The sequence below is a fragment of the Aythya marila genome, assembly GCF_965140915.1.
Source record: "Aythya marila genome assembly, chromosome: 12".
Classification (NCBI taxonomy): domain Eukaryota; kingdom Metazoa; phylum Chordata; class Aves; order Anseriformes; family Anatidae; genus Aythya; species Aythya marila.
The window spans coordinates 10,465,975-10,491,856 of record NC_139053.1 but is presented as its reverse complement, the minus strand read 5'-3'; the positions used below and the strand labels follow the sequence as shown (position 1 = coordinate 10,491,856).

Below are 25,882 nucleotides of genomic sequence, written 5' to 3'. Positions count from 1 at the left end.
AGCCCTGTTTTAGAGGTCTCTTTGGCCTGGGCACCTTCAGTTACTGGGGCACAGAGGAAAAAACACACGGGGAGTGAAGGAGCGGGGCAAGGCAAGAGAAATGACCAACATTCTGGTCAGAAGGGTTAGACAGGAGTTTCAGGTTCAGAGTTCAAGTTAACAGCCCCCAACAGTGGCTCAGAAGTGAAGGCTGCCTGCAGTGGCAGCGCTGAGGGGGAGGAAGAGGAGAGTCTCAGCCCAGGATAGAGGAAGAGAAGGGAGCTCCTGGTGTGCTGAGACAGCCACGAACTAACCCCAAGGGTTGGAAGCAGTGGGTACCAGCATCAGAACCCAGGCTGCCATCCAGACAGGCACCTCCAGAAGAGTGTGGGGGGCTAAGAAGGAATCTCCTAAAGGCGTCAAGTGGCCCCTTCTGCTCTCACAGACTGTACTACCACCTCCTCATGCTCTCCTTGCTGAGCCCACCCCAGCAGTCCACAGGGGAAGGCTTTTGCTGCAGGCATCCTTCTGCACAGCTGGTCCTGCCCCACAGGGCTCCCTCCTCACTGAATGCTCCTTGTATCCTTCTTTTAAAACGTTTATTCAACAATATAGATTTCTTTCCATTGTAATATCGAACTGTCCATCACGGTACATCCCCTGCCACCCCCAGGCCTCGGCAGAGACTGGGGCCAGCTGGCTAACCATAGTCCGTCAGAGGCTGGGAAGGGGAACAGCCTGGAGAGTGGAGGTGAGGGAGGAGCGGCTAACCCACACGCGCTTGGCACAACCTTCACGTTTCCGTGCTTTCTGGGTCAGGAGGAGATCAACAGGGAACCAAAGGCAGAAGAACCTTTTACGCTGGGACAGAAGGGCTGTGTTCATAAGAAGGTGAGTGCCATCCGGCCGGGCACGCTGCCCCGCTCAGCCCTGCCCAGGCTGCTCGGGCTGCCCGCTGTCGCTCTACGCGCGCCGGTAACGGTTCTCATTCTGCTTATGGAAATTTGGGAGCAACAGCACCGGACCTGGGGAGAGACAGGAGGAGGGAAGTGAGTGTTGTGGGATGCTGCCTGCACGACAAAAAGCTCCTCTGGCCCTGGTGGCGAGGAGATGGGCAGCTGCACTGCCCCACCGCTCCCTGCCAGGCCCAGCCATCCCCTCCGCTGAGCCCCCGGACTCGGGGACAGCAGGGACCTCAGCCTGCTTTGGAGCAGGGAAAGCAGGGCTGAGCAAGGCGAGGGAGAGCTGCAGTCCAGCAAAGCAGCGCTTTCACAGGCAGCCAGACACAAGTTCAGGGTTTTTTTTGTATCCCCAACCTCCTGCAGTGTCTCCCTCTGCTGCCTCAAACATCCCTAGCCCTAAGGGCCTCCCTTGTGTAACACCATTACGAGAGGCACCACCTCTGCCAGAAACTTGGGGCCACACCAGCTGAAGGGCCAGGACACACACCAGGGCTCCCCTGCACAGCGTGGCAGCAGTCCCCAGGTGCAGGAGAAAGGGTACAAAACTGCGTGTTCCCCAGGCTCCTCCCTTCCTAGGGCTGAGACATCGACTCCACCAGCTCCTGGCTGTCCCTACAGGCAGGGCCACGCTCTGGTAAGATCCAGAGGAAAGAAGAGCTGAGAGCATGGAAGAACCAGCCTGAGCTGCAGCCAGGTGTGCACACCATCACAGCAGTGGGAGTCAGGAGGCTCCATGCGCTGCAACCACTATTCCCTCTGGAGGAACCTGTCACAGCGTTTTGTGCCCTAAAACCAGTGTAGGGACATCTATCTGTTGCAGACCCCCTGCTAGGGAGGGCCTCTCTTTTCCCCTGCTTGAATGTTCCCTGAAGGCATTGCTGTCCCTAGTTCAGAGGAACAGGACTGCTGCTTCCTGAAGCATCACCGTGAAACTTCTCCATCAGGTTTGGACACTGCCAAGCACCACGTGCATTAACATCTGTCACCTATGGAACTTCCTCCAAGGAACTGCCTTCTTCTTCACGCCTCTTCTGCCTTGGCCAACACCTGAGAGCTACAAGGCAGGCAACTTCGGAGCACAGCAGCTTGGATAGACTATGAGAAACGTTCGCTCCTGACTTCCAATTCAATACTTGTTTAAAAACAGTTCTGAAACTGATACTAAAATCCCGAAACCGCCCCTATGGTGCTAGCAGAGCTTAAGAACACAAGACCTCAATGTCTCTCAGGTCAGGCAGCCTGGAGGCAGGGCAGGAGGAAGGTCAGAGGGCTGGGGGCACTTCCTCAAGGCTCAAGCAGCATCTGCAGGAGAGTTCAGGTTAGTGAGGGCCCTGTGGCGTGGCAGCATCACCAAAGTCAGACAGCTCCTCAGCCTGGCCACCACTAACAGAGCTCATGCACTTGTCACTTCCTGGGGCAGGAGCACACCTTTAGAGAGACATCCACCAGGGCTGCGAGGAGATAAGCACGCAGGTGCACACATGGAGAATCCACGACTTCCAGCCCCACACCAGTGACTCCTCTGACCAGACACGTTACGTGTCCATGACCAGCACCTGGGCACTGCCTGCTCCAGTCCCACGATGCACCAACACCTCACGCCTCCCCTGCAGCCCCACAGAGGACAGCGAAACCCTCAGGGCTGATGGCATGGAAGACTGCAACCGATAACTAAAGAGATCCCCAAATATTCAGAAGAGGCGGGGTAGAAAAGCCAACACGAACTCTTTCTCTTTCTGGCTATCCCACAGATTTGAGACAGCAGACGTTCAGACGTATAGATATTTATTGGTTTCAGTGAATTATACAAATGGATTGACCTGCTATCGATGCCAATAGAACTTTATTGGAATATGGAATGTAAACAGATGTTTCAAATAGAAACATTGCAACCTTATAAAAAATTAACTATTTCGACAATGCCGCAGAAGGAAATTCTGTGTTTAGGTGCTGGTGGGAAAACACTATCTCCAGCTTCTAGGTTTGAGCATCACCAGAACCACTTGATGAAATTACACACAGAACAAGTAGAGGAGGCAACTGTGAATCGTGGGGCTATAAAGCCATCGAGGGATCTGATGAAAGAACCCGCAAGACGAACCCCCCACCCCCCGCAACAGAATCGGCACCCCAGAATTCAACAAGTGGCTGACTTTGTTAAAACACTATGTGGGATCCCAGGTCCCGGACCAGGAGCTGCACAGCCCTCTCCCCCACCAGACCACGCCGCCGTCTGCTGATCCTTCCCCTCCCTGTGCTCTCCTCCCAGGCCTCCATTCTGCTTCTCTGTCCTGCGGTGCCGGAGTGAACCGTGTCAGAGCTGCGCTCTGGCACGAGTCTGCGTCTGGCACGAATTCTCATGGGAGCCACGTCATGAGGTACACGTGGTTGCACACCTATCACAAGAAGTCTTGGGAGTTCTGACTTTCCTGAGCTCAGTGGGAAAGTCTGGATAATCCCTCCCCTCTTCTGTCACAAAAGCAGCCCTCACATTCACAAGTTTCCAAAGCAGGTCTATTAGTTTCTTTTCAGAGTGAGCCTTTGTCAAACACACCTGGAGGGGGGAATCTCACCTCTCCCCAGCAACTCAGCTCAGTGCCTCAGTTTTAATGTTCCAGACAATCCTGAGATGCTGCTGGGTTTGTGGGTTGTTGTTGTTGTTTATTTTTCATTTTTTTGTTAAACCTCCCCTCTCCCCCCTAGCTCCCTGGCATTTGCAATTAAAACTGGAATTCAAGGGCCAAATTCAAGCCCAGAGTGAGCAGTAGGACTTGGACCTCAAAGCAGAGTTGCACCTGCTGACCCCCAGCCTGAATTTGGTTCACCCAGAGTCTACAAGTCAGAAAGGCATGTTTAGAAAGAGGCATGCTAAGGGCTGATGGTGGAATGGCCAATTTGTCCCCACCAGCACGGTGGGAAAGACTGGACTGAGAAGGAAGAGAAGGATCCATAGAGATGTGAACCAGAATCAGTCATGTTGAGCCCTGGGGATATCACTACATGTTTAACTCTTGCAAGACCATTTGCCCAGGGCTTTGGTACCACAGGGTTAGAGTTACATTAACCACAACCACCAGAGAGGAACTGAGGTTTACGACCCCCCCCCCCAAGGTTAGATTTCTGCCGAGTATAAAGGGGAGGGAAAGGGGGGGGGTCCTTGGTTCATTTCCCTTCACTGTGTGACCGAAGGTTTTGCTTTTATTTGTAAACATCTTGAATTACCCGTCGTTTTCCAGTCTTCATCGTGCTGTTGTCAGGCCACTGGAGAGCACAGCGTTTTCTGAACTGGGCTGGGACTGCTCCTTCACCACTGGATCTGCAGGAGACACAGACCAGGCAGGAAGAGGAAACAGCGTTTAGTAAAGAGGAAGCTCCACCCTGGCAAAGCCTTCCAGAGAAGCTGCCTTCAAAACCCCACAGACCTGCCAAGGCTTTTGCCGAGTGGGGAGCCGAACCTTCCTCCCCAACACCAGACCCTCTCTCCAGCCCAGCCGGCCCCAGCTCCTCCGCAGACTCACAGAAATAGGGGTGTTCCATCGCCTCCTTGGCAGTCAGCCTCTGTTGATGGTCGTATCGCAGGAGCTTGTCCAGGAGGTCTAGGACTTCAGGGCTGACCAGGTGTCTGTTCTCGCTGTGGATGAAGTTCTCCCAGCGCTTGCGGGAATGCCTGCAAAGGGACCCGTTGTCACCGCCCAGCTCAGCAGTGCTGCCAGGGCCCAGGGAAATCACTCTCCACTTCTGGGAAGAAACAGCTGCAGCACACACTGCCTTCAGCGCCCCCTCGCACAAGCTACCACTCAGTGAGCACTCGCCAAAGGGAGAAGCCCTCTCATCTAGGCACAGAAGTGTGTGGATGTCAAACAGCTGGGAAACAGCAAGCTGGGAAGGGCGCAATATTGCAGTGTCTTCTGTCTACAGAGACTACACAGCAACATACAGAGGGCAGGGTGACACCCTTGGGACCAGAAGGGCTCTGGCTTGCCAGCCTGCCTCACACAGGCTGTCTTCGCTATCCCATCTACCTCGAGGCCTTTTAGAAAACCTCAGCTGGGAGATGTTGAGCCCCTCAGCCCACACTCAACTCCAGTGTTTACATCTCCACTTCTAGGATGTCAACAAACAAGAAAGGGAAGAAGCATGGGAAAACTCGGGGATCAGGGGAGAGGCAAAAGGAAGGAGCCTGTATTTCAATGACCTGCTGGGAGGCCTGAAAGCAACACTGGGATCCAGAAGATCAAAGCAGACCTTGGCTGAGAGTCCTTCAGAGGATGGACATCTAGTTCATTGCCCTCTCTGTTTTACGAGGTTAAAAAAAAAAAAAAAAAAAAAAAAAGCTGCATTTTACTTCTCCACTTACTGGCCCAGGATATCATTGAAGTGTGGGTCCAGTTCTATGTGGTACTTCTTGAGATACCCATACAGTTCATCTGTGCCCAGGACCTTTGCGATGCGGACCAGCTGGAACAAAAGGCAAGTTGAAAGAGAGCAGAAGAGCAGGCGTGGAAGAAGGAGCAAATTCTGCTGGAGCAGTTACTATTGAACCTGTGGCTCCTTTCTGGTTTGATGCCTACAGACAGGCCTGGGTACTGTCTTACAGGGGAGAGCTGCCCAAATGCAAGAGCTCTTCTTCTGGAAGCTTCCCAGAAGGAAGGAATATCTCCCTTGAACCTCACTTCTGCAACATGTGCATAAAACAATCTCCTACACAAGGCAGCCATGTGTAAGCCCAGATGGCTCAACTACGCACACAGCAACATCCTCCCAGCCTGGTGGTCCCATCCCCAGAACCCCCCCACTACACACATGCAGATGAACTGGTGACACCCGTCTCACTGGATAAGGCAGGTATCAAAGTCCTTACCTGGTCATAATTGTCCTGTCCGTGGAAGAAAGGCTCCTTTCGGAAGATCATGCTTGCCAGCATGCAGCCTAAACTCCACATGTCTAAACTGTAGTCATACATCTGAGGGGGAAAGGGAGAGGCCGTCAGAAAAGAAAGCGATGCTCACCTTGGCCTGATTCCCCAACAGCAGCCGACAACCTCAGCCCTTTCACCTCACAGCAAGCCTCTTTCCAATCCTGGCAATGCCCTGAGAGGCAAAACCAGACAACCCACAGGTGGCTGAAGTGCAACCACAAACAGACTCTTACTTGGTAGTCCACAAGGAGCTCCGGTCCTTTGAAGTACCTAGAGGCCACGCGGACATTGTATTCCTGAGCTGGATGGTAGAATTCTGCCAGACCCCAGTCTATGAGCCGCAGCTGAACATGCGATAAAGAGACACAGAGTCAGGAGCCTCAGCATGAGCAAGCTAGGCAAAGCCGTGTCTGCCAAAGCCTCTCAGCCCCAGGAAGCAAACACGGAGGCCCAGGAGGTGCTCTGAGGACACGAGATGCTCTCAGCAGTGCTCTTCCTTCCCCTTGTCACCAGGCTGTGCTGGCAGAGCAGGCTCCAGCCTAGCGAGCTTCTCTGCCTCCCAGCTCCAAAAAGACCACCACAGCTGGGTGACTGGCTCCTTACCAGTGCCACCAGCCACAGCGGGCGTAATGGTGCGTTTTTATCCTGCTGTTTAGAGGGGCTGGGAGCAGGAAAGGAGGCGGGAGACAGCCCACCACATCTTGCAAGGCAGGCTGGCTCTTCTGTGGCTGTGGGGATGGAGGACCAGCCGTGCTACTGAAGGACAACGGATCTAGGAAGAGCTCCCCCCTCCCTTCTAAATGCTGCCTTGCCTGTGCAACCGCTGCTGGTTCACATGGAGGGACCTGTGGAGCAGTAACTCACTGCTGCAAATCCCGGGTCCCTTAGGAGGCAGGTACACGCATCACCCGAAGAGGTTCGAGTACCACACCAGGGAGGGCAGGCTCCCTTTGCTGCCCATTTCCATGGCAGTAAGCTCGGTGCAAACATTGCCTTTGATCTAAGTCCCAAAAGAGGGGAAGGCACTGCAGGAGAGGCAGGCTGTGCTACACAAGGAGCTCGTGCTCGCTGGGTGAAATTATCCACGTGTATTGCAAACCAGGCTGCGCTTCTCCTGCCTAAGGTCTCTGCACCACAGACACCCAGCGTGGCTGACTGGGGAGGGGAGGGGAGCAACCTCCAAGGCAGGGACTCCCACTGCGGTGCTCCACTGATGTGGATGCAGCTGGAGGGGAGCAGACAGAGAAAGGCTGAAGGGGTAAGGACAGCTGCCCCGGCTCTGGGCACACAGCAGAGTTTCAAGCTTCCCTGGGAGAACCCTGCTTGTGAGCCCTGCTGCCATCATACCTTTTTCTGTTGGTGGTCTATCATGACGTTGTGGGGTTTGACATCCCTGTGCATGATGCCCATGCTATGACAGTAATCCAGGGCCTGGCAGACATAGACATGTGTTAGACATCGCCGTAACCACGGTGCAGCATTGACAATATCACAGACAATTCTCAGCTAGCAGCAAGAGTGCCCTGGCCACGAGGAAGTGCCGCAGCCCTGGCACAAGGAGCTAGCGTTTTCAGCTCTTACTCCGCACGTGGAGAGCTGGCAGCAAGATGGCATTCATCTCCTGCCCTACAGCAGTCACAGCCCCTGGACCTGTGTTCCTTGCAGGGTTTTGGGGAACGTGATGCAGAGAGGCATCCCACCTGGAAGCAGGCCCAGTGCTCCAACCTGGGCAGCCCCACGCTTCCTGGGTCACAAAAGAAGAGCTCTTCTCCCCAGAAGGGGACAATTCGTATGCTTGTACAGCCTGATGGGCTTCCAGTGAAGGCTTTCATTGGTGTTCCAAAACACGCTTAAGCTAGAAAGTCAGGTCTGCTCATTTAAGCCAAAGCTGTGCTTACAAAAGGCAGGTGACAGCACGCAAGGAAGAGTGGCACTGCTTCAAGCCTGAAGGCAGGAGCCCGCAGAAGCTCTTCAGCTCTGTGACCTTGCACCACTCACTCCCCTCATGCAGCTGTTCCCTTGAGCGAGGAGGTGGCAGTGTTTTCTCAACTTGGAGGGGAAGGGAGACCCATCCATCAACACCTAGCAGATGCACCGAGACCTCCGGTGGCACAGAAGGAGGGCACAGTCTGCAGTCATTCAATATGCAGGACACCAGTGCCAGGCAAGTTACATTGCCCTTGGGTCCCTGCTGCAGCGGGAAGCACAGGAGGCAACAGCTTTTGTCCCTGCAACGTCACCGGGACTCACAACCAACAGCAGAGTTACAGCAAATGCTGGTCATGCAATCTGCAGGTCTGGAGATCTTGAACAGGTTGGGCAAACTGCTTCCAGAGGTGAAGCAGTTCGGTATCTTGCTTGTCCCAAGGCTGGATCATGTAACCCTTATCAACCCTTCCAACCTAAGCCTGATAAACCTGGGCTCCCTCCAGCAGGAAGGATGTTCCCTTGCAGACAAGTGGAACACGCTTGGGGGTGCAGAGAAGAAAACCTCCCTTGTGATCACTAGATCTCTTCCAGGTCATCTCCTGCAGTCCCCAAGCCCTGAAGCACAAAGGGCTTTCCCTCATCTATCCCACTCATCCCCAGGGGCAGCGAAGCTGCCAAGTGCCAGCCAAGGAGTCCCAAGACCCTGATACAGACAGGCTGCTGCTCCAGCAGGGCAGCACAGCACAGCCCTGGGATGAGCTGAAACCTTTTGTTAGACATTGGAACAGGCTGCCCAGGGAAGTGGTGGAGTCACCATTCCTGGAAGTCTTTAAAAGACGTTTAGATGTAGAGTTTAGGGATATGGTTTAGTGGGGACTGCTAGTGTTAGGTCAGAGGTTGGACTCGATGATCTTGAGGTCTCTTCCAACCTAGAAAGTCTGTGATTCTGTGACTCTATCAGCCTAACATGCCTCCCTAATGCCCCGCTGCCTCCCAGGTCCTGCGGCCAGCACAGAGAGGCTGTGCAGCATGTCACACATTTAAATACTGCAGCAGAAGCAAGCCTGCAGTAGGCAATACCTCCATCCTGGTCTCTCTGTGGTTCTAAAGAGTCCCCAGTTCCTCATCCCACCAATGCCTCTCAGTGCTTTCACTGGGTCTGGCTGAGGACTGGTTGTCCTCACAGCAGCCTGCTCGGTGCCACAGACACAGGGAGGCAAAGCACGGCCCTGCCTGGCCGCTGGCAATCGGACACTTCACAGGGAAGGCACAGACCCAGAGAATCAGATTGTTCAGAGGTGACTGAAGGTCCCCAGTCAGGCTATAATGCCCGACAGATCATTTCCTAAGCCTCCTCTGGTGATGAAACATGGACTCTGCATTGGACACAAGAGAAGTAACTGCTTAATAGCACGACCCCAGGAACCCAGCTACTGCCTCTCTCATTCCTAGCCTCCACGTCCAGACTGCCATATGCAATGCCACTCACCTTCAGCAGCTCATACATATAAAACCGAATATCAAAGTCTGTCAGGATCTGGTACAGTTGCTGAAATAGATTCAGGGAGGGAGAAAAAAAAACAAACAGAGAAACAAAAATAAATACTCCGGATTTGAATTAGTTTCATTTCCTGCACCCCACCTGCCACCAAGCATCAATAACCCTACTCCAGGTCCCCCTGTGAACACTGTCACGCCTAAGGGCTGTCCTGGGTTCAGATCTGCCAGGGCTATGCACTAGGAAATCCAGAAAGGAAGCAAGAGCTCCTATGAAAAGCCACTGGGATCATTCAGACCTGTCATGACTTTTTTCCAGCAGCAGGCAGTCGAGCTGTCTGTCCAGGGAGCAGACAGCAAGGCCCTCCGAACACGCTGGAGCTGGCACAGATGATCCTGTTCACATGCAATGTCATCACGGTGGCTTGACATCGGTAACATTCAGAGCAGGCAGACAGGGAACACACGGGCAAGCCTTCCAAGTGCTCAGAGTGGGGCAGGGAGAGGAAAATATTAACCTAAGGCAGCGTGGGGCTGGGAAGCACGAGGGGTAGAGGGCCTCGGAGCAGAGGAGGCTCCCCTCCCTCCCAAGACAAAGGGGAATGCAGCTCAACAGCACAGAAAAGCTTGTGAGAGCGAGTAGAGCACAGCACAGCCTCAATGAAGTGCTTGTTGCCAGCACACATCCACCGCCCTCCTCTCTCCTGTGTCCTTCTGCCGCCCTCATTACTGCTGGGGAAGTGACAAAGATCCAGGCTGCACTTTAAGCTCCACCACACCACCAGCACAGCCACTATAAACCTTGTCATCCCGCTGCTCCCATGCCAGGTCACGACTATCCCAATGTTTGCCTTCTGCTCTCTGACACTGGCAGCTGTGCCAGCTTGGCACCGTCGGGCCGTGCTGTCATCCAGCAAAAGCAAGGTGAGACACCAGGGCAGCGAGAGGGCCAGGAAGGACGTGCATGTGACACCCACAGCAGGACCAGACCCCTCTGTCCTTTCTAACAAGTAAGGATCATCTCACAGCCCAGCTGATGGGTTGCATCAGCATTGGAGTCGACTGCTCATCAAGGGCACCACCGGCATCTCTGGGAAAAATACCACGGCAAGGGACTGAAATTCACATTCCAAGAAAGCAGTTCTGGCCCCGGATCCTCTCCAGGCCCAAGGCGAGATCCTCGTAGCTCCTCATGATCCTGCCATGCTTAGAGGCTAGATCCAGACAGCCTCACCACCCCCAGCACAGCTCCGAGAAGTCATTTGGTAACACACAAGTGTCGCTTACACATGAAGAGCTTAAACGGCCTCCAGGATGCAAGCTGTGTTTTATTCTCACGAGCTGGGATAATCCTAACACTTTGGAGCAACCCAGTCAAGCAGACAAGTGAGCAGGGAGCAGAACCAACATAGCCACAAGCTACAGCAGGCACAGATTTCCTGACTGGGCCGCGCAGGGCCCTGTAACGCATGTCCCAGGGCGTTATCCAGCAGACATCCCTAGAAGAGCTGCTTCCAAAACCAGTGCTTCTGACCCTCTTGCTGTGCCAAGGCTGGCGGTGCAGCTCCACTTACTTCAGGAAAGCCCCTGCCCGAGCACGCTCAGCCTCACTGCCCCAAGAAGGCTTTGACAGCAGGCTCCGAATCCCCTTCACTCAGCCTCACACGGGAGAGCAGACACTGCCTTCACAGACACATCCCGTGCTCTGCTCTTCCAGCTGGCTCTTCGGAAGACAATTATCAGAAGTATCACCGTGGGTTATCGTGGCCTCAGACCCTGCTGGAAGATGTGCTCACCCCACTTGCCAGGAGGCCTCAGAGACCTGGGCTGCTCTGCCTTCCCCACGCAGAACACGAGGAACAGCCGAACGCGCCCTGTGGTAACCTCCAATCCTCAGCTTTTTGTGATTTTTTTTGGGTCACAAAGGAACTAACCTACCGTAACTAATTCTGTTAGCACCTCAGGAGGCACTGATGGCCTCCTAATTCTTCTCCATTGAGCGAGCAATGTGGCTGGCTACCTGCAGCAAGCAGCATCCACAAAGCTCCCAGCAGCAGGAGACAGACACCGCTTGGGAACACAAGCCTCCAAGGCATCCTGGCTTGGGCAGCAACACGAGAGAAGAGAATCTTTCATATTTCTGCATCTCCTACCCAGGGCGACTATTTTTTACACTAACCTTCAGTAAAACGCACACAATTCCTCACAGCAACTGTAACTGCCCCCGTGCCCACCAAGGGGAAGGTCTGACCCCAAAACTCTGTCCCCACAGCCACAACAGGCTGAACATCCCGAAGCAACTTTTCATTGCTTGCCTTTTTTGCCCGTCTCCTCTTCTTCCAGCCTCAAACTTGCTGATGTTTAAGAATGAAATAGCGAACACAGCACTGCTCCTGGAGCCTCTGCCCCTTTCCACATACAGCAGGATATGTTTATTCTAGAACTATTCTAGTTCTCCAAACACGTTATTCCTGTGATGGCAGACCTGTCAAGTTTAGAAGGGACCTAGCCAGGTAATTTAAGACAACATAAATCAATTCTAGAGAAGTACCACGTAAGCCTTCTGTTCATACCTTACATATTTAAAAATATCCAAGCCTGCTGGGATACAATCTTGCATTGATGGCCTAGAGTTGTCCTTAGCCATGGCTGAAGCCCCCCAAGAAGTGCAGCTCCTGCCTGCCCACAGCAAGCTGAGGAAAGTCATCAGCCATTTCCACAGGCACGCAGACACAGCGACAGCTGCCCTTGGAACGGGCACAGAACAGGTGAAAGAATTAACATTCAACAAAAATAAAATAATTTTGTTGAAGGAAAGTGACTGCCAAAAAGGAGACTACTGAGGAGGCATCCAAGCTTGTGAAGAACGATTTCCAACAGGACAGGGAAAGATGTAATCCCGTAAGGCAGGTGGCAACCGCCTGCTGTACACAAGCTGCCCTGGGAATTGCCTCAGGAGCCCCTCCTGGACCCTGCCAGTGATTTCTGAGCAAGATGTACAGTGCTCATCTGTACTGATGAATCTAGAAGTCAAAGAAGAGACGGGCAGACCACCAGCAGCCACCCCAAAAAGAGAAGAGGTTCCTATCACCAGGATGAGCTCTCAACTCCATCAGAATCTGGCTGCCCGGGGAGACCAGGACTGGAGAGCAGAAGGGACAAAGAAGGACAGTGACTCTGGGAGCTTTCTAGCCGCTTCACGTGTAGAGAGATACATCGAGCCAAGACCTCTAACACAAGTGGTCTCATCTATTGTGTGTGCTTCCTGCTTGGCATCACTTCAGAGCAAGGGAAGACGCAGCTTGGGAGCCTCTATGTAGAAGATATCCACAGGCACCTGTGTCCAGGAGCAGCTCTGCAATCTGCCAGTTAACTGCAGCCCTAGGAGCCTCCCCAAACAGAGGAGCTCACGCAAGTGTTGCTTGAATAACCCACGTGTCCCACACATGGCTGGTGAAATCTGGGTTACAAATAAGCCCTGAACACGAACAGCATTACTGCCTGCCCTGGGGGGCTTGCCTGCATTCCCCAGACAAAGTTATTCCTGCCTTGCACCAGCCAGCATCAGGTGAAAGCAGCAATTCTTTGGACTTGACTATGAATCCGGACCTCCTCGAGGAGGCAGGCTTTTGCTTAGAAGCCCAGAAATGATCTGCTGCAAAACCATCCAATCGTTTCTAATGCAACAGCCAGAGATGACGAGCACTGCTGCTTCTGCTGAGGACAGGTCAGTGTTGCTTTAGTGGCTGCAGAAGAGCCTTTGACAGCTCCCAGCACAGCTGAGAAGGCTGGCCTACCTCATGCTCCAAGCCTTCTGTTTTTCAGAGTCCCTGCTGGCCACCAGTCTCTCTACTTCATAAACACTTTTCAGTTTTTGGGTGGTATCTTTGACAAGAAGTTTTCCCTCTAAGGACACTGGAGAATGGTGCAATTGTATTTTGACCATTAAAACATTTAAGAAAGGAAAAAAGCTCCAAATATGAAGTTGAAAATTTCCACAGTCAGCCTTACTAAGAGTCCCTGGATCACCAGAAGGGAAGGTGTACGTTCACAGCATACACAGCACTGGGACAGACCAGCTGATGCCCATGAAGCCCAGACACACCGAGCCTGCTTTAATTAGCCCTGAAAGGTTACACACAACTCGTCTCATGGCTGGTTACACTCTCCTCCCTGCCCAGAGCTGTTAGGGCAGACACTCCTGCACGTCACTATTATTCTAGCCTCTCCAGTAAGTCTCTGCGTGAGATTAAATAGCACTAACACCGCCGCTGCCAGAACGGCTGCAGTCCTCGCTGCCCGCTGTGTCCCACCCAGTGGGATTAATCTCGCCAGACAAACTCCAGGGGATGAAAACAACACGTGCTGCCTTGCAGCACGCAGGCCTGCAGCAGAGACAGTCTGAGGGCCAGGTCACAGGGCCAGTCCTCCCCACCAACACCAACCCGGAGCCCTCCAGGTGCTGGGTGTACCTGTTGAGGCTGTATCCTGCAAGGTGCACACCTACGTAACGCTCCTGTATGGACAGGAAGAAAAAAGCACTGTCCTATAGTATGAAATGGAAGAGAGCTCTTAAGACTGCAGGAAGGGGTGATGCCTGGCTTTCTAAAGGTAACTGCTCAACTTTCCACCACTGACTTAGTAACTTCAGATAAAGACTCACAAGGGGGAAGCAAAGATACCATTAAAAAGGTGTGGTCACTAATCGTACATCCCTTTTGCATCTCAACTCTCCTCTGCCAGCCGGAAGCATTTCAGCAGCACATGCAGTTGTAGGACCCCAGAAGGCCCAGACAGAAGGACCCCAAGCTTTGGAAAGGAATAATACTCGAAGCTCCCCAGAAACCAGAATATGCTGCAGCCTTGGACAAACAGAACAGCTCTCAAATCTGCTCCATCCCTTACTACCAGGTTCACTGGCAGTGGGGAAGCTGCTCTCCAGCCCCAGCCACCCCATGGTCCCCAGGTCTGAAGGATTCCAGCACAAATCAGCATCACCTGCTCCATCAACTGGACCGCCATAAGTAGGACATCATTATCGGGTAGGGGTGTTAATTTGGGCTGACCAGATAGCACAACGGTGATTAGTACATTTAGAGGGAGGTAGGAAGATCTAACCTGTTGGGCTTAACCCTCAAAGCTGGGAGGCCACTCAGCATGCAAGGTTTTTGTTGCTTCTCACTATTTAGTAACTTCACAAGATTCTCATTTATGTGGAGGAAGGAAGGTGAAGCTGACATAAGGAACAAACCCAAATTTCTCCCCATAGCTCTGGAGAAGCATCTGACAGCCCAAGAACACAGCAATCTTAACAGAAACAGGAGGTCTCCCCCCTCCACACGCAGGCAGACTCACCTTAAAATCTGTGTTATTGATGTACTCAAACACCAAAGCAGGGGTCTTTGACTGAGAGAGAGAAAGAGAAAGAGAGAGAGAGAGAGAGAGAGAGTGTGTCATGGTTTAAAATGCCCTCTTGACCTTTTCTGGCTCGAAAAGACCTGGGAAAGCTTTGGCTTCCTGCTCAGCCCTTACTGCAGAGTGGGGCAGGAGCCTGGCATCCCTGGATGGCAGCGACCTGGTAGTCACAGACCTCAGTCAGCTGCTGGTCAGAAAAAACTTCCTGGGAATGGGGTAATTGTGGCAGTGCAGACAAAGGATATGACCTCTGGTCCAGGACAGCAATCGGAAACATGAGAAGTGCTTAATATCCAATTGCCCTGCAAAATCTTTATGTTCCAGATGCCAGCCAGAAGCTGGAAGGCTGCAGTTTCTGCTTGCTTACAGCAGATTTGGAAGGCCACAAGACTTCTCTCCCCCATCAGCCACGGGAAACTCACAGGAGACACAGGAGGTGTGTTAAAAGAGTCTTGGGAACTCGGAGAGGAACATTAACTCATCCGAAGTGACCCATCTCAGGAGACCCCAATGAAGTAGGTGCCGGGTGCCCCTGTCAAGGGGGCAGAGGCCCAGTGAACTCCTAATCCCAGCAGAAGTCCCGCCAGCCATGTCCCAAAGGATGCCCAGGGCTGTGCCCACAAGCAGCAAGGCAAGCCCACCGCACACCGCAACGCACAGGTACCTACCACTGGATCCTTGACGGTGTCAATCAGGTTGATGATGTTGGTGCCACCACGCAGGTTCTCCAGAATCTTCACCTCACGTTTTATCTTCTTTTTCTTCACTGGCTTAAATAGACAAAAGCAATTAGAAGTGAGAGTCCTTTCAGACATTAACAGTGATTTCTGCCACTGATTCCGACTAGATCCCAATACCTCCCCTATTGCCTGCTCCCACCCTCACCAGGGAACATTTTTAGCTTCGAAGAGGAGACAGACACTTTGAACGAACTAGGATTTGTCTATCTTCAGTGAAAGCTTCCCAGCCATCAGAGGAAATCAAACCACTCTAGACAAACAATTGTGACTCCAGTAACTGTGGTAAAGAGCACCTTGGACTGCTGTGTGGCAATCCTGGCACGCTAATTCTATGTTATACATCCAGAGCCAGCGGACAAACACGGCGAGCTCTCATACCTCAGCTTTGTTTACCAGCACAAAACAGTTTTTACTTCTTGCTCCCAAGGCATTTTTCCCAACAAGCACTTCAATCCAGCAAAATGACAACCTGAGAGTCTTCAGCACCATGATTTCCAGTAAGCTCAGCCGCTGCTGTACTTAACTACGATCGAGTGTTTCACAGCCACCCGAAGAGAGTAGACCGAAGTGCACGGCACGCCATCGCATCTGTATTCCAAGATTATTTTTAAAGCATGCAGACATTTCAAGCAGGTTTTGACTCCTCTTCAAACCCATGCAGTCCCAGGAATTCCCTCTGTAAAGTAAGCTCTCTCTGGACATCGCCCTGCACGGAGTGACAAAGAACAGCTGCTCCCAAGGCACGGGCCTGGAGGTTGGATCAGCTTTTACACTCTGCTGATCCAGCGGTTCATTGTAATGAAAAGGAGCCATCATTTCTGTAACTCATACACTCCCAAGACAAATTTAGCTCTGGGCAGCTTAGAGCAGCTATGAAGTGAGACTTTATTTAAGCCTTGGCTAGTGACCAGTGTGGGCACCACCAGTCGCATACCACTGCTGGCTCCAGCAGTCTTCCTTCCCTGCAGAGCTGGAACGGCTCCTTCTGCGCTTCTGGTGCTGCTACAGAGACATCGGACAGGGACTGGTAAAAGCCTCTCACGCTACCTGTGAGGTTTGCTCCTGGACATGTGTTTTCTCAGTCATTTAGCTTTCTAAAACATTCACCACCCAGCACAGAGTCCGGTCCGTGAGGAAGGAAGCAATGGGGAACAGCAAAGAGGTAAGAAGCACCTTGCCAAAGCGACACAAGTTCCCAGATGGCAGCAGCTTCAGCCTTCTACACAAGGGATGGAGAATCACAAGAGCTCAACAGCTTGTGCTCCATCACCTCGCCTCTCCCACAGCCTCCCGTGCTCTGACGATGGCTGCGGAGCACCGACGTGGCAGCTCGCGCTCACGTTAGATGATCTCTGATTTCAGGCCACTCAGAGGAACGTACACGCAAACGGGAGAAGGAGCCAAAGCTTCTCATACAGTCAGAAAACACGCCATTTATCTAAGTGATAAAATATGCTGTCTCTCTAGGCTCTCCAGGTAGCTTCAGATTCAAATCCTGCTCTCCTCCTCTTCCAAGTTAAAAGGCAGGAGCCAGACTTTCAAGTCAAAATACGAGAATCTCAGCCCTAAGCAAAGTGCCAAAAATAACACCTGTACCGGTACAGGGAGTGTCAGCACCTTGCAAAGCCACTGTGGAAAACAGCAGTGAGATCCTCCACAGCTGCCAGCCAGAGCTGGAGCAGCGAGCAGCAGGCTTCACTGGGAAGGGGGCAGGAAAACAGCCTGGGGCAATACCAAGACAGGCTTGGAGCTGGCATGAGGTCAGACAGGCGTGGAGACGGAGCCAGAGCAGGGAGTGGAAATGAGCAGAAGTGAGGGCGACATTTCTGAACCTGCGATGAAGATGCTTCGTTAGGGACTAATTTCATTTACGTCAGCGTGGCGATGGACACCACGCTCGCATCGCCCACACCCGATATCACCAGAAGGCAAGATGGAATTAGAGGACGTGATGCAGTTACCCTGTTCGTCCAGCAAGGCAGATGCATACACGAGCTGTTTCCTGGGGACCTTCAAAGAAGGAGCTCGGCCACTGCTGTCCTGAGCAGCCCGGCTGTCGACCGATTCCTGCATGCATCAGAGCTGCTCTGCTGTGACATTTGCACCTGACTGCGAGCTGAAGCAGGGCCTGAACACAGCCAAGGGGACCCAAAGGTCGCTCTGAAAGATCATTTCCTTTGCAGTGCAGCTGTTTCAAGGGCCTTTTGCGTTAGCTAAGGAGGATACACCTCAGAGATTTCCACCGAGAGCAGCATCTCTGACATCACCAAGGGGCAACACTTTGGCAAACACCATTTCAGCAAGAGGGAGAGTTAAGAACTGCTTGCATGTTTTCCTGCTAAATTACAGCAGCACAGAGCTTGGTCGAGGCTGCCTGCACATGGCTAAACTAAAACACATCGCTGATTCCAAGCCTGGAGCCTTGCATTATCCCATCTGGCAACTCGAACGCCTTGGTGCAGACCCCTCCAACACATGGCCACTGCTGTGGGGTGGCCGGAGCAAGCTGGGCACAGCCAGGGGAGCTCTGCTCACCCCACTACTGCTCAAATCACAGGCGATCAGCAGCACAGCCGCCGAGCACCAGGGTTAAGCCTGGGTTGCTACAACTTAGGGCCACCCGATCCGTCTGCCCGAGGGTGCCGACTCCAAACACACACGGATTAAATGTGGACTAACAGGGGCTCTCACAGCCTCCAACCATCTGCCTCTCCCAGCAGGAATAGCTTCTAAGACACCGGCCGTTGCAGCCAGAGCGTTTGAGCTGTACTGACTGAAGGCTGTTTTATTACTCAAGGCTAGGAGCAGCGGCGTTTCAGGTTGTGTCTCCTACGTGGCTCAGTGCGCTCTGTCCTGGGAGGGCTGTTTCCCACAGAGCACCGAGGCACAATTACCTGCTCCAGAGTTTGACCAGCCTGCGTTTGTCAGGCAACGTTTTAGAAAGGTGCCGACCCCAGCTCCACCTGCTCCCACGGCAGAGGCGTTTCAAAGCTTTCTTCTGGGATTCTCCAGTGGCCAGAGGGAGTCAAACCCTCGCTGTGGCCTTTCCCTCCGGCAGGCACCAGTGAGGTCCCTCTGAAGCACCAATTTCCATGAAAGCTGCAGAAACTCGAGAGCTTGGAGACTTGGTTTGGTTGAGATTGGCCAACCAGTGCAAGAACTGCTGGCGGGGAGGGGGAGAGAGGCTGACAGGCAGCAGAATTGCGTAAGGCTCGTTTCCATAGGAAACCAGGCTAAAAGACATGTCTCAGTTTAACCGTGTCTACACGGGGAGGGGTTTAATCACTTCAGCTGCAGCAGTACCCTCAGAACGACACGGCTGTCTGGCACTAGCCAGCTTTCCAGTTTCCCAGGAAATTGCTTCTTTCCTTAGCCAAACTAGCAGTCAGATGGCTGCAGGTAGGGGAGACAAAACGCACAGCTCGTGGCTGTACAGACAGGGCCAGTACCATCCAAATACCCTCACCTAAAGGGATCAGACAGCATCACAAGATGCTGTCCCATGCCAGAGGTGAGAAATGGCACGGGGTAAGCAGCTGCTTTGCAGCCAGGTAGCTGCAGAGGAAACACCTCTCTGCGACTGGGAGGTCAGGCCCGGGGTCACTTGCTGTGAGATCACAAACTTGTAAGCAGGGAAGGAGTCCAGCTGCAGCAAACACCAGCTGGGAGCATTAACATTGTTTGAAACCTTTACATACAAGACGGCAGCCATCACTTCCTGTCTCGAACAAATAGATGCCTGCCTGGTTAACCATCTTTTTGGGTTGGTTTCTAAAGCGAGCGGAGCACGCATCTGCCAGATTCTTCAGCTCCAGCCATCCCCAACAACCTGGGAAGCCATCACTTGAATTCAACACAAGACAGAATTTTTTTTATCCCAAGTTTCACAATGAGAAAGAAAAACAGCGACCAGGAAAATGTGGGAAATCTGAGTTAGAATCAAAGCAAAAATAACTTTACATTAGCCGAAAGCAGGCAGTCAGGCAGGGCACAGGCACTGCCCGCTAAGGAGCACACAGGCTGCTCTGAAGGAGCCCTGGGGGCTGGGTTTTACCCAGCAGGTGCTCTGAAAAAGAACAGCAATCAAGAAATACAAATCCAAGAAAAATAAAAGTCATTCCATCCACCACACAATAATAATAATAATAAAAAACTCTATTCTTTGCCCACCAAACCTGAACAGCTCAGAAGCACCCCAGTACTTGCAGTGAATGAACAGGCAAATCTCAGCACCACACAAACACCAGCAGAAGGCTCGAGCAGCATCCTTTTGAGAGGCTTTAAATGTTTAAAAGTTGGCACCACAAAGTTATTTGTCTCCAGCAAGTATTACTGAAAGGATCGTAATAATCAGCCTATAAAGCCTGATGCCAATTGCTCAATAGGAAAATAGGCTCCAGAGCAGCAGTGCTTATTTTGTGAGACATCAGATGGGAAACCAAGCCATTATTTTCAGAAGAGCTACAAAAATCAAGGAGCCCGCCTGTGTTAATATTCGTAAGATGCAAACAACTCACCAAATTCCATCTTTGCACCTTACAGCGTCTCTCACAGGCATTCTGATTTTCCTATCCCAAGCTGCTCTTGAATTTTACAGGAGTCGAAAACACACACACAAACAACAAAAAACCCCAGGCTGAAACTACTGAAGCACTTTTGCTTTTTAATTCAGCTTAGGTACAGCATTCCACAAAGTGCTTTGGGGGCAGCACCTCTCCTCCCTGCAGGACGCCTTTCCTGTCCCCACAGCACATCCCTGAACCAGCCCTTCTGGGGCTGCAGCACTGCCCTCCGTGCACTCAGACCGATGCAGTCAGCTAGGAGACACAGGAGGATCAAGCCCTGATCCCTCCTGCCACCGTTTCAAGGAATGAGAAGCATTCACGTGGGCCCTGCCCTAGGACACCGCAAACAGACACAGTGCTGTAACTCATCCTCCTCCTCACAGGAGCTGCAGTTTTGCAGCTCACCAGTTCCTTGTGGCGAAACACAACCGGGAGAGTCACCAGCTGCATCTGCAGGCCTCCGAGGGACAGTTGGTACAATTTCAGCTGGTCCCAGCTCCACACAAGGCTGGCCTCCAGCTGCTGCCCGTGCCAAGCTCGGTGTGGGCAACTGGTGTTTGGAACAGGAGAGTTGTGCACGCTGCTCTCCTGCAAAAGGGCTCGCTTCAGTACTGACAGAGGAGGAAGTGGGCTGGGGAGAGCTGATTCAGTGAGTGCAAAGGCAGAAGCAAGAGATGCAGATGGCTACCAGGAGCAGGGATTGAACAGCTGTGGTGCTGGAAGGTCAGTGATGCAGTCAAGAGCTCCAGCCCTGAGGGACTGGCATCATCCTATCGGATTCCCCCGCGCAACCCCTTCTGCACAGCAGTCATTGCAGCCCCCACCCAGAGCACACCGATAGATGAGGGCTCTGAAGCTTTCAGAGACAGCAGAAGAATTACCAGAGCCGCAGGGCTACCTTCCCCTGAACCATCCTCCAGCAACTTGAGTTCAGTTCTGAAAGGGCCTCGCTGCAGCCCCTCGTCTGAGCAGCGGCTCCAGAGGGCCCACACAACCCAGAAAGGGGAAGAGGGGAAAAACAAAAACAAGTAAGAATGCACTTGTGAAACTGCGTACATGGTTGAAAGTTTCAGCTAACGGACTCAGCGCAGAGGGACAAAAGCCAGCGGAGGAGAAAGGCACCATTTAACCACTGCTGCAGAGCCTCCAGTCCCTCTCCTCGCTACCACGCTCTCTTCTTAACCTCGGCCTGTTTTGCCTGTTCAGGCAGAGACCATACGTGGAGAGGTCTCTTTATGTGGTGGGTTTAATGCCCCACAGGCAGACAGACTGCACGTGGACACACACAGGCACGAAGGAGGATGACTCCTGTAGAAGGGGGCAAAGTGGATGCCGTGATCTCCACGTTCAGGTGGGTGACGAGCAGTGCAAGACAAGGGGCTGTGAAGAACACTGAGCTCAGCTGGAGGTACCTCACTACAGCGTTCTTGCCATAAAGGGTCACCCACAGAAGTTACCAGCAAAGTGAAAGGTTATCTTTGGCTTTGAGAGTGCCAACTCGCAGTGCTGTCCACATCTCCTAGGAACACTGCTTTTTACCCCAGAAGAGCAAGGCACAGGAGAACAGGAGACTGCAGGCACTGCAGAGCATCCCTCAGCTGGCTAACACGGGGAGTTCATCAGAGACAGCACGACAGCTGGAGGCTGGCCTCAGCACTCCAAAAATCCGTGTGGTTAAGATATGAAGGAGTCGAGATGTGAGATGTGCTTCGGGTACCTGCACTGGGTGTGGACAACACAACTCACTGCACACAAAGATGTCTTAAGCTTCCTTAGGACATGCAAAGAAATCTCAGGCCTCATCCTGGAAGCCAAACGTTAGCATCACATTTAAGCAAGGTGCAAAAACACATAGGGCACATTCACGCATCCCCTCTTCCTGGTCTGGCCCTGCCCTAGGCATGCAGGAAGCACACCCAGAGCTGCACTGAGCACCGCCAGCACAGAAAGCCCTCAGGAACCTCCTGCACCAGCTGGAGACAGCAGGAACACAGCTGCCTCCGTGTCCCTCCCAACCGTGAGGGGCAGGCACAGTGCTGAGCACCCCACTGCTACAAGGGGACTTCAGCCCCATGGTGCTTCCCCAACCCGCCCTGAAATTTTCCTGGAAAAACAAACAAAAAAACCATGACTAAGAGCATTGCACTTTCTAAGAAAGGCACTTGACCTCAAACACTGCCATCACAGTCACCTGCATGATCTTCATTCTGCTCCTTCACTGACACGCCATGGTCACAGCTAATGGCACGGCCACAACCCATTTTCCTGCAGGATTATGCCTGGACCTGTACTTGGGGTAGCAGAACAGAAAGGCAATGCCAGGGAACTGGGATACGTGCGTTATACGAGACCATGAGGGCTCGCTGCCTGGGGCACTGCAATACCCATCAGAGCCATCAGCTCCCTCACCTTGTCCACTGCTTAAGCCATCAATAGGGTACTTGGAGAAACGAGGCATTTAGCTTCCAGGAGAGGAAAAGCAGTTTATCTCGGTCACCCAGCACTAGACTGGGACCTATGCTCTAGTCTCAGCTTTGTTGAGGCTGAGGGACTTGCCCAAAGTCACACAGGAAATCTCTGTGGCTCAGTTCTGCATCTGAGAAAGGGTGATAAAATTTCCTGACCTCTCTGGAGGAGGGTACAAGATGTTCAGGTACCGCAACACCAAAGAAGGGGAGCAAAACGTCAGGGGAAGTTCTTGCTACACGCTAACTCGAGCGCAGTACGGGTAAGCTCCTTCAAAGAGCAGGGCTGGGAAGAGACAGCAGTCACCTCGCGCGGCACGGATATTAAAATCACGCTAATGCTTAACAAATTGTTCTCTCCAAGAGCCTTCAATGGAAAGGAGCGAGAGCTCAGCAGCCAAATCCACCAGCCAGCACCCGTCCCGCCCTCCTGTCACACAGAAACCTGGAGGCTCGGTTGCGTTTCCCACCCCAGAGAACCCAGCCTGAATTACAAGGCACAGAGACGCCCAGCTGATGCGCTGAGGCTCCACCGTAGATAGATGTAATTACATTTGCAATTAAGTTTGAGCCCAGCTACAGGAAACCAGAGGCACTTTCCACAGTTCGGGGCGCTGTTATTGCCACACTTTGCAGCTCTTCATACCGCATACAACGCGGCGCTCGGAAACTCGCTCCTCGCTGACCCACTTTCCACGGAGAAGAAAGTTGGTGCTCATTTATCTGGACTTTCTGCTTCTCCCTGCTCACTCGCAGCAATGCCGTCCGCATGTTAATGCAGGTGGGGGTAGCCAGGGGAGCTGGTGGGAGCGCCATCCACGTCAAATCTGGGCCAACCCAGTCCCTCGCTTACAGGGCAACACATAGAGGCCCCCAGGAGGAGCACCCAGCCACCCCGGGATGACTCTCGCCGGCTGACTCACAGCTCAGCGCTTACAGCTCCCTGGAGAGGAGTTTGGCAGCCACGGGGAGAGGAGCATCACTCCAGGGGAGGCTCTTCAGGCTGGTACGAGGTAAAGAGGAAGATTTCTGAAGACCTTCCCTGCAGTCGCTCTACCTCTTGGTGCCTTTTTATGTGGGCCGAGACCTGGACTCCCAGAAAACCACAGCAGTCCCAAAGAGACCATCAAGGGCTCCAGAGCAGCATGCAGAAGTGCAGTTTCCTCAGCCTAACCACAAGCCATCCTGCCATAAAACTCATCAGCTCTGCACTGGCTACCTCTGACTACTCTCTCTCTCAAAACACGCATTGTTGCTTGACCTACTTTAAAAAAAACAAAAAAAAACACAACAAATGAACAACAAAAAAATGTAAACACAAAAGCCACGCAAAGCATCCACAGGTGGGGGAAGCCCCAGCAGCATTCCAGAACTCAGCTCTGCAAGGACACGTGAGCCTCTTTTTACTCTGCGTTGCCACCAGCCACGGGGCTGCCCCCAGCAGCTCACCGAGCCACCACCTGGACCGCAGCTGAGGCAGGGATGCGATTCACTCCTCCAGGAGGCAAACGGGCGATCACTCCTTGCCCCAGAGCTGTGGCTGGACAAACCATGACAAGCGTGGCTTCAGCCCGGCGCAGATGTGTCCTAGGTTGAGCTCCGAGCCTCCTGCGCTCTGAGGATCAACGCGTGCTCTTGGGGAACAAGTGCCAGGCGCTGCTGGTCCAACAAGCAGCAACCACAAGCGTCATCCAAGACAAAACCAAAAGCAGCTCAGCTCTAACCTTTAGTTTCTGCGTGTTGTTGTTGTTGCTCTCTGACCACGCCGCTTCCGTGCCAAACACAGGTAACCCCACGCTCAGCCACCCCAAGCCACAACCCGTTACTGCTGCGTGAAGGCCGCCACATCCCGATCCCACTGGGGCGAACACACCGGGATAACGCACACCACCGATGCTGCCAAACACCCAATGGCCTTTTTCAGTCTCTCCAGGTTTTCACAGTATTTTTGGCCTGTCTGTAGGGAAGTTCTCTCCCATCTAACAGACCCTCTAAGGACAGAAGATACAACGTTATCTGCTTTACAAGCACCCCACGGCCTCTCTCTGAGGAGGTTGTGGCCTGAGCAGAAGGCTGCGTGCCAGCTGCCTGGGGGTTAACAGAAGGATTCCCCCTCTGAGCTGTGCCTTCCTGTTGACAGGGCAGTCTGGGGGCTGTTGAGACGCACAGTGCCAGATACGATTCACCAAAGGCGGGCAGCACACGCGGTGCTGCTCACACATCAGGGCCCCGAGCAGTGCTCCGGAGGAGCTCTCAGCCCACAGCAGCCTCCAGCACCACCAGCCAGCAGGGGCGAAGGCACCAAAACATCCCTGTGGCACAGGGCACAATAAAACCATTTCCAATCCAACATCCAGCACCCGACGAGATAAAAAAAAAAGAGTTTTGGGGTGAGGGGCAGGACCCCGCAGCCTCGTTTCCACCACCCCAGCTCCCTGCCGGCCCCGGCTGCCAGCCGGGACACTCACCTTGAGGATCTTCACCACCACCCTCTCGTTGTTGGTGATGTTGATGGCCTCGAAGACCTCGCTGTACTTCCCCCGGCCCAGCTTGCGCACCAGCTGGTAGTCGTCCTGATTGCTGCGGGCACCGAGAAAAGAGAAAAGGGGGGAGGGAGAGGGGGGGAGAGAAGGGGAAGGAGGGACGGGGAGGGGAAAGCGGCTGAGGGGCGCCGGCCGGGGGCCGCCCCCCGCTCCCCCCACACCCCCGGGGGGAGGCGGAGGCCCCGGGCAAGGGGCAGGGGTCCCGGCTTTACCCCCAGCTCGGGACGTGCGCCTCGTAGTCCCAGTACTCGCGGCTCCTCAGGCTGTTCACCTCGGCGTACACCCGCGCCCGGCTGCCGGCGGCCGGGCCGGGCATGGCGGCGCCGGGCGGCGGCTGAGGGAGGAGGAGGAGGAGGAGGAGGAGGAGGAGGAAGGAGGGGAGGGAAGGGAGGAAGGAGGGGGGCGAGGCGGAGCTCGGGGCGCTCGGGAGGGAGGCGGCGGGGCCTGGGGGGGGCCGGGGGGGGCCGGGCGGGGCGGGGCCGGCCCCGGGGCTGCGGGCGCGGAGCTGGGGCCGAGGCCGGGGCCCGGTGCCGGCGGCTGCAGCCTGGGCCGGCCCCGAGCGCCGCGCAGCCGACCCGGAAACGGCGCCTCACGCCCGCGCCCCAGCGCCGGAGCCGCCCTCACGGCAGCGCCCCCCGGCGGCGCGGAGGAGCCCCGGGCGCGGCGCCGCCCCAGACCCCGGTTCTTCCCCCCTCTCCCCAATCTTCTCCTTAGGTTGTAAAAAATAATAAAAATAAAGAAATAAAAGTTTCAATCCGCACGCTAAAGCTGGTTCGAGTGCTGCGCGTCGAGGTTACAGCTGGGGGAGCCTCGGGGGAATCTGGCTGGAAAGATAAACGCGATAAAATGATAAACCCAGCCCTGCGCTT

General features: G+C 53.6%; 1 protein-coding gene across 1 annotated transcript; it reads right to left on the bottom strand.

Moving 5' to 3' along the window:
- Positions 1-564: 564 nt before the first annotated feature.
- Positions 565-25,452, bottom strand: CSNK2A2 (casein kinase 2 alpha 2). Its single transcript, XM_082770066.1, has 12 exons — positions 25,226-25,452; positions 24,939-25,050; positions 15,369-15,470; positions 14,641-14,691; positions 9,278-9,337; positions 7,207-7,290; positions 6,093-6,203; positions 5,803-5,904; positions 5,299-5,399; positions 4,460-4,608; positions 4,164-4,257; positions 565-1,004 (listed from the first exon to the last, which is right to left on the bottom strand). The coding sequence occupies exons 1-11, from the start codon at positions 25,327-25,329 to the stop codon at positions 4,181-4,183; spliced, it is 1,053 nt and encodes a 350-aa protein (XP_082626192.1). The 5' UTR covers positions 25,330-25,452; the 3' UTR covers positions 565-1,004; positions 4,164-4,180.
- Between the last annotated feature and the right edge of the window lie 430 nt (positions 25,453-25,882).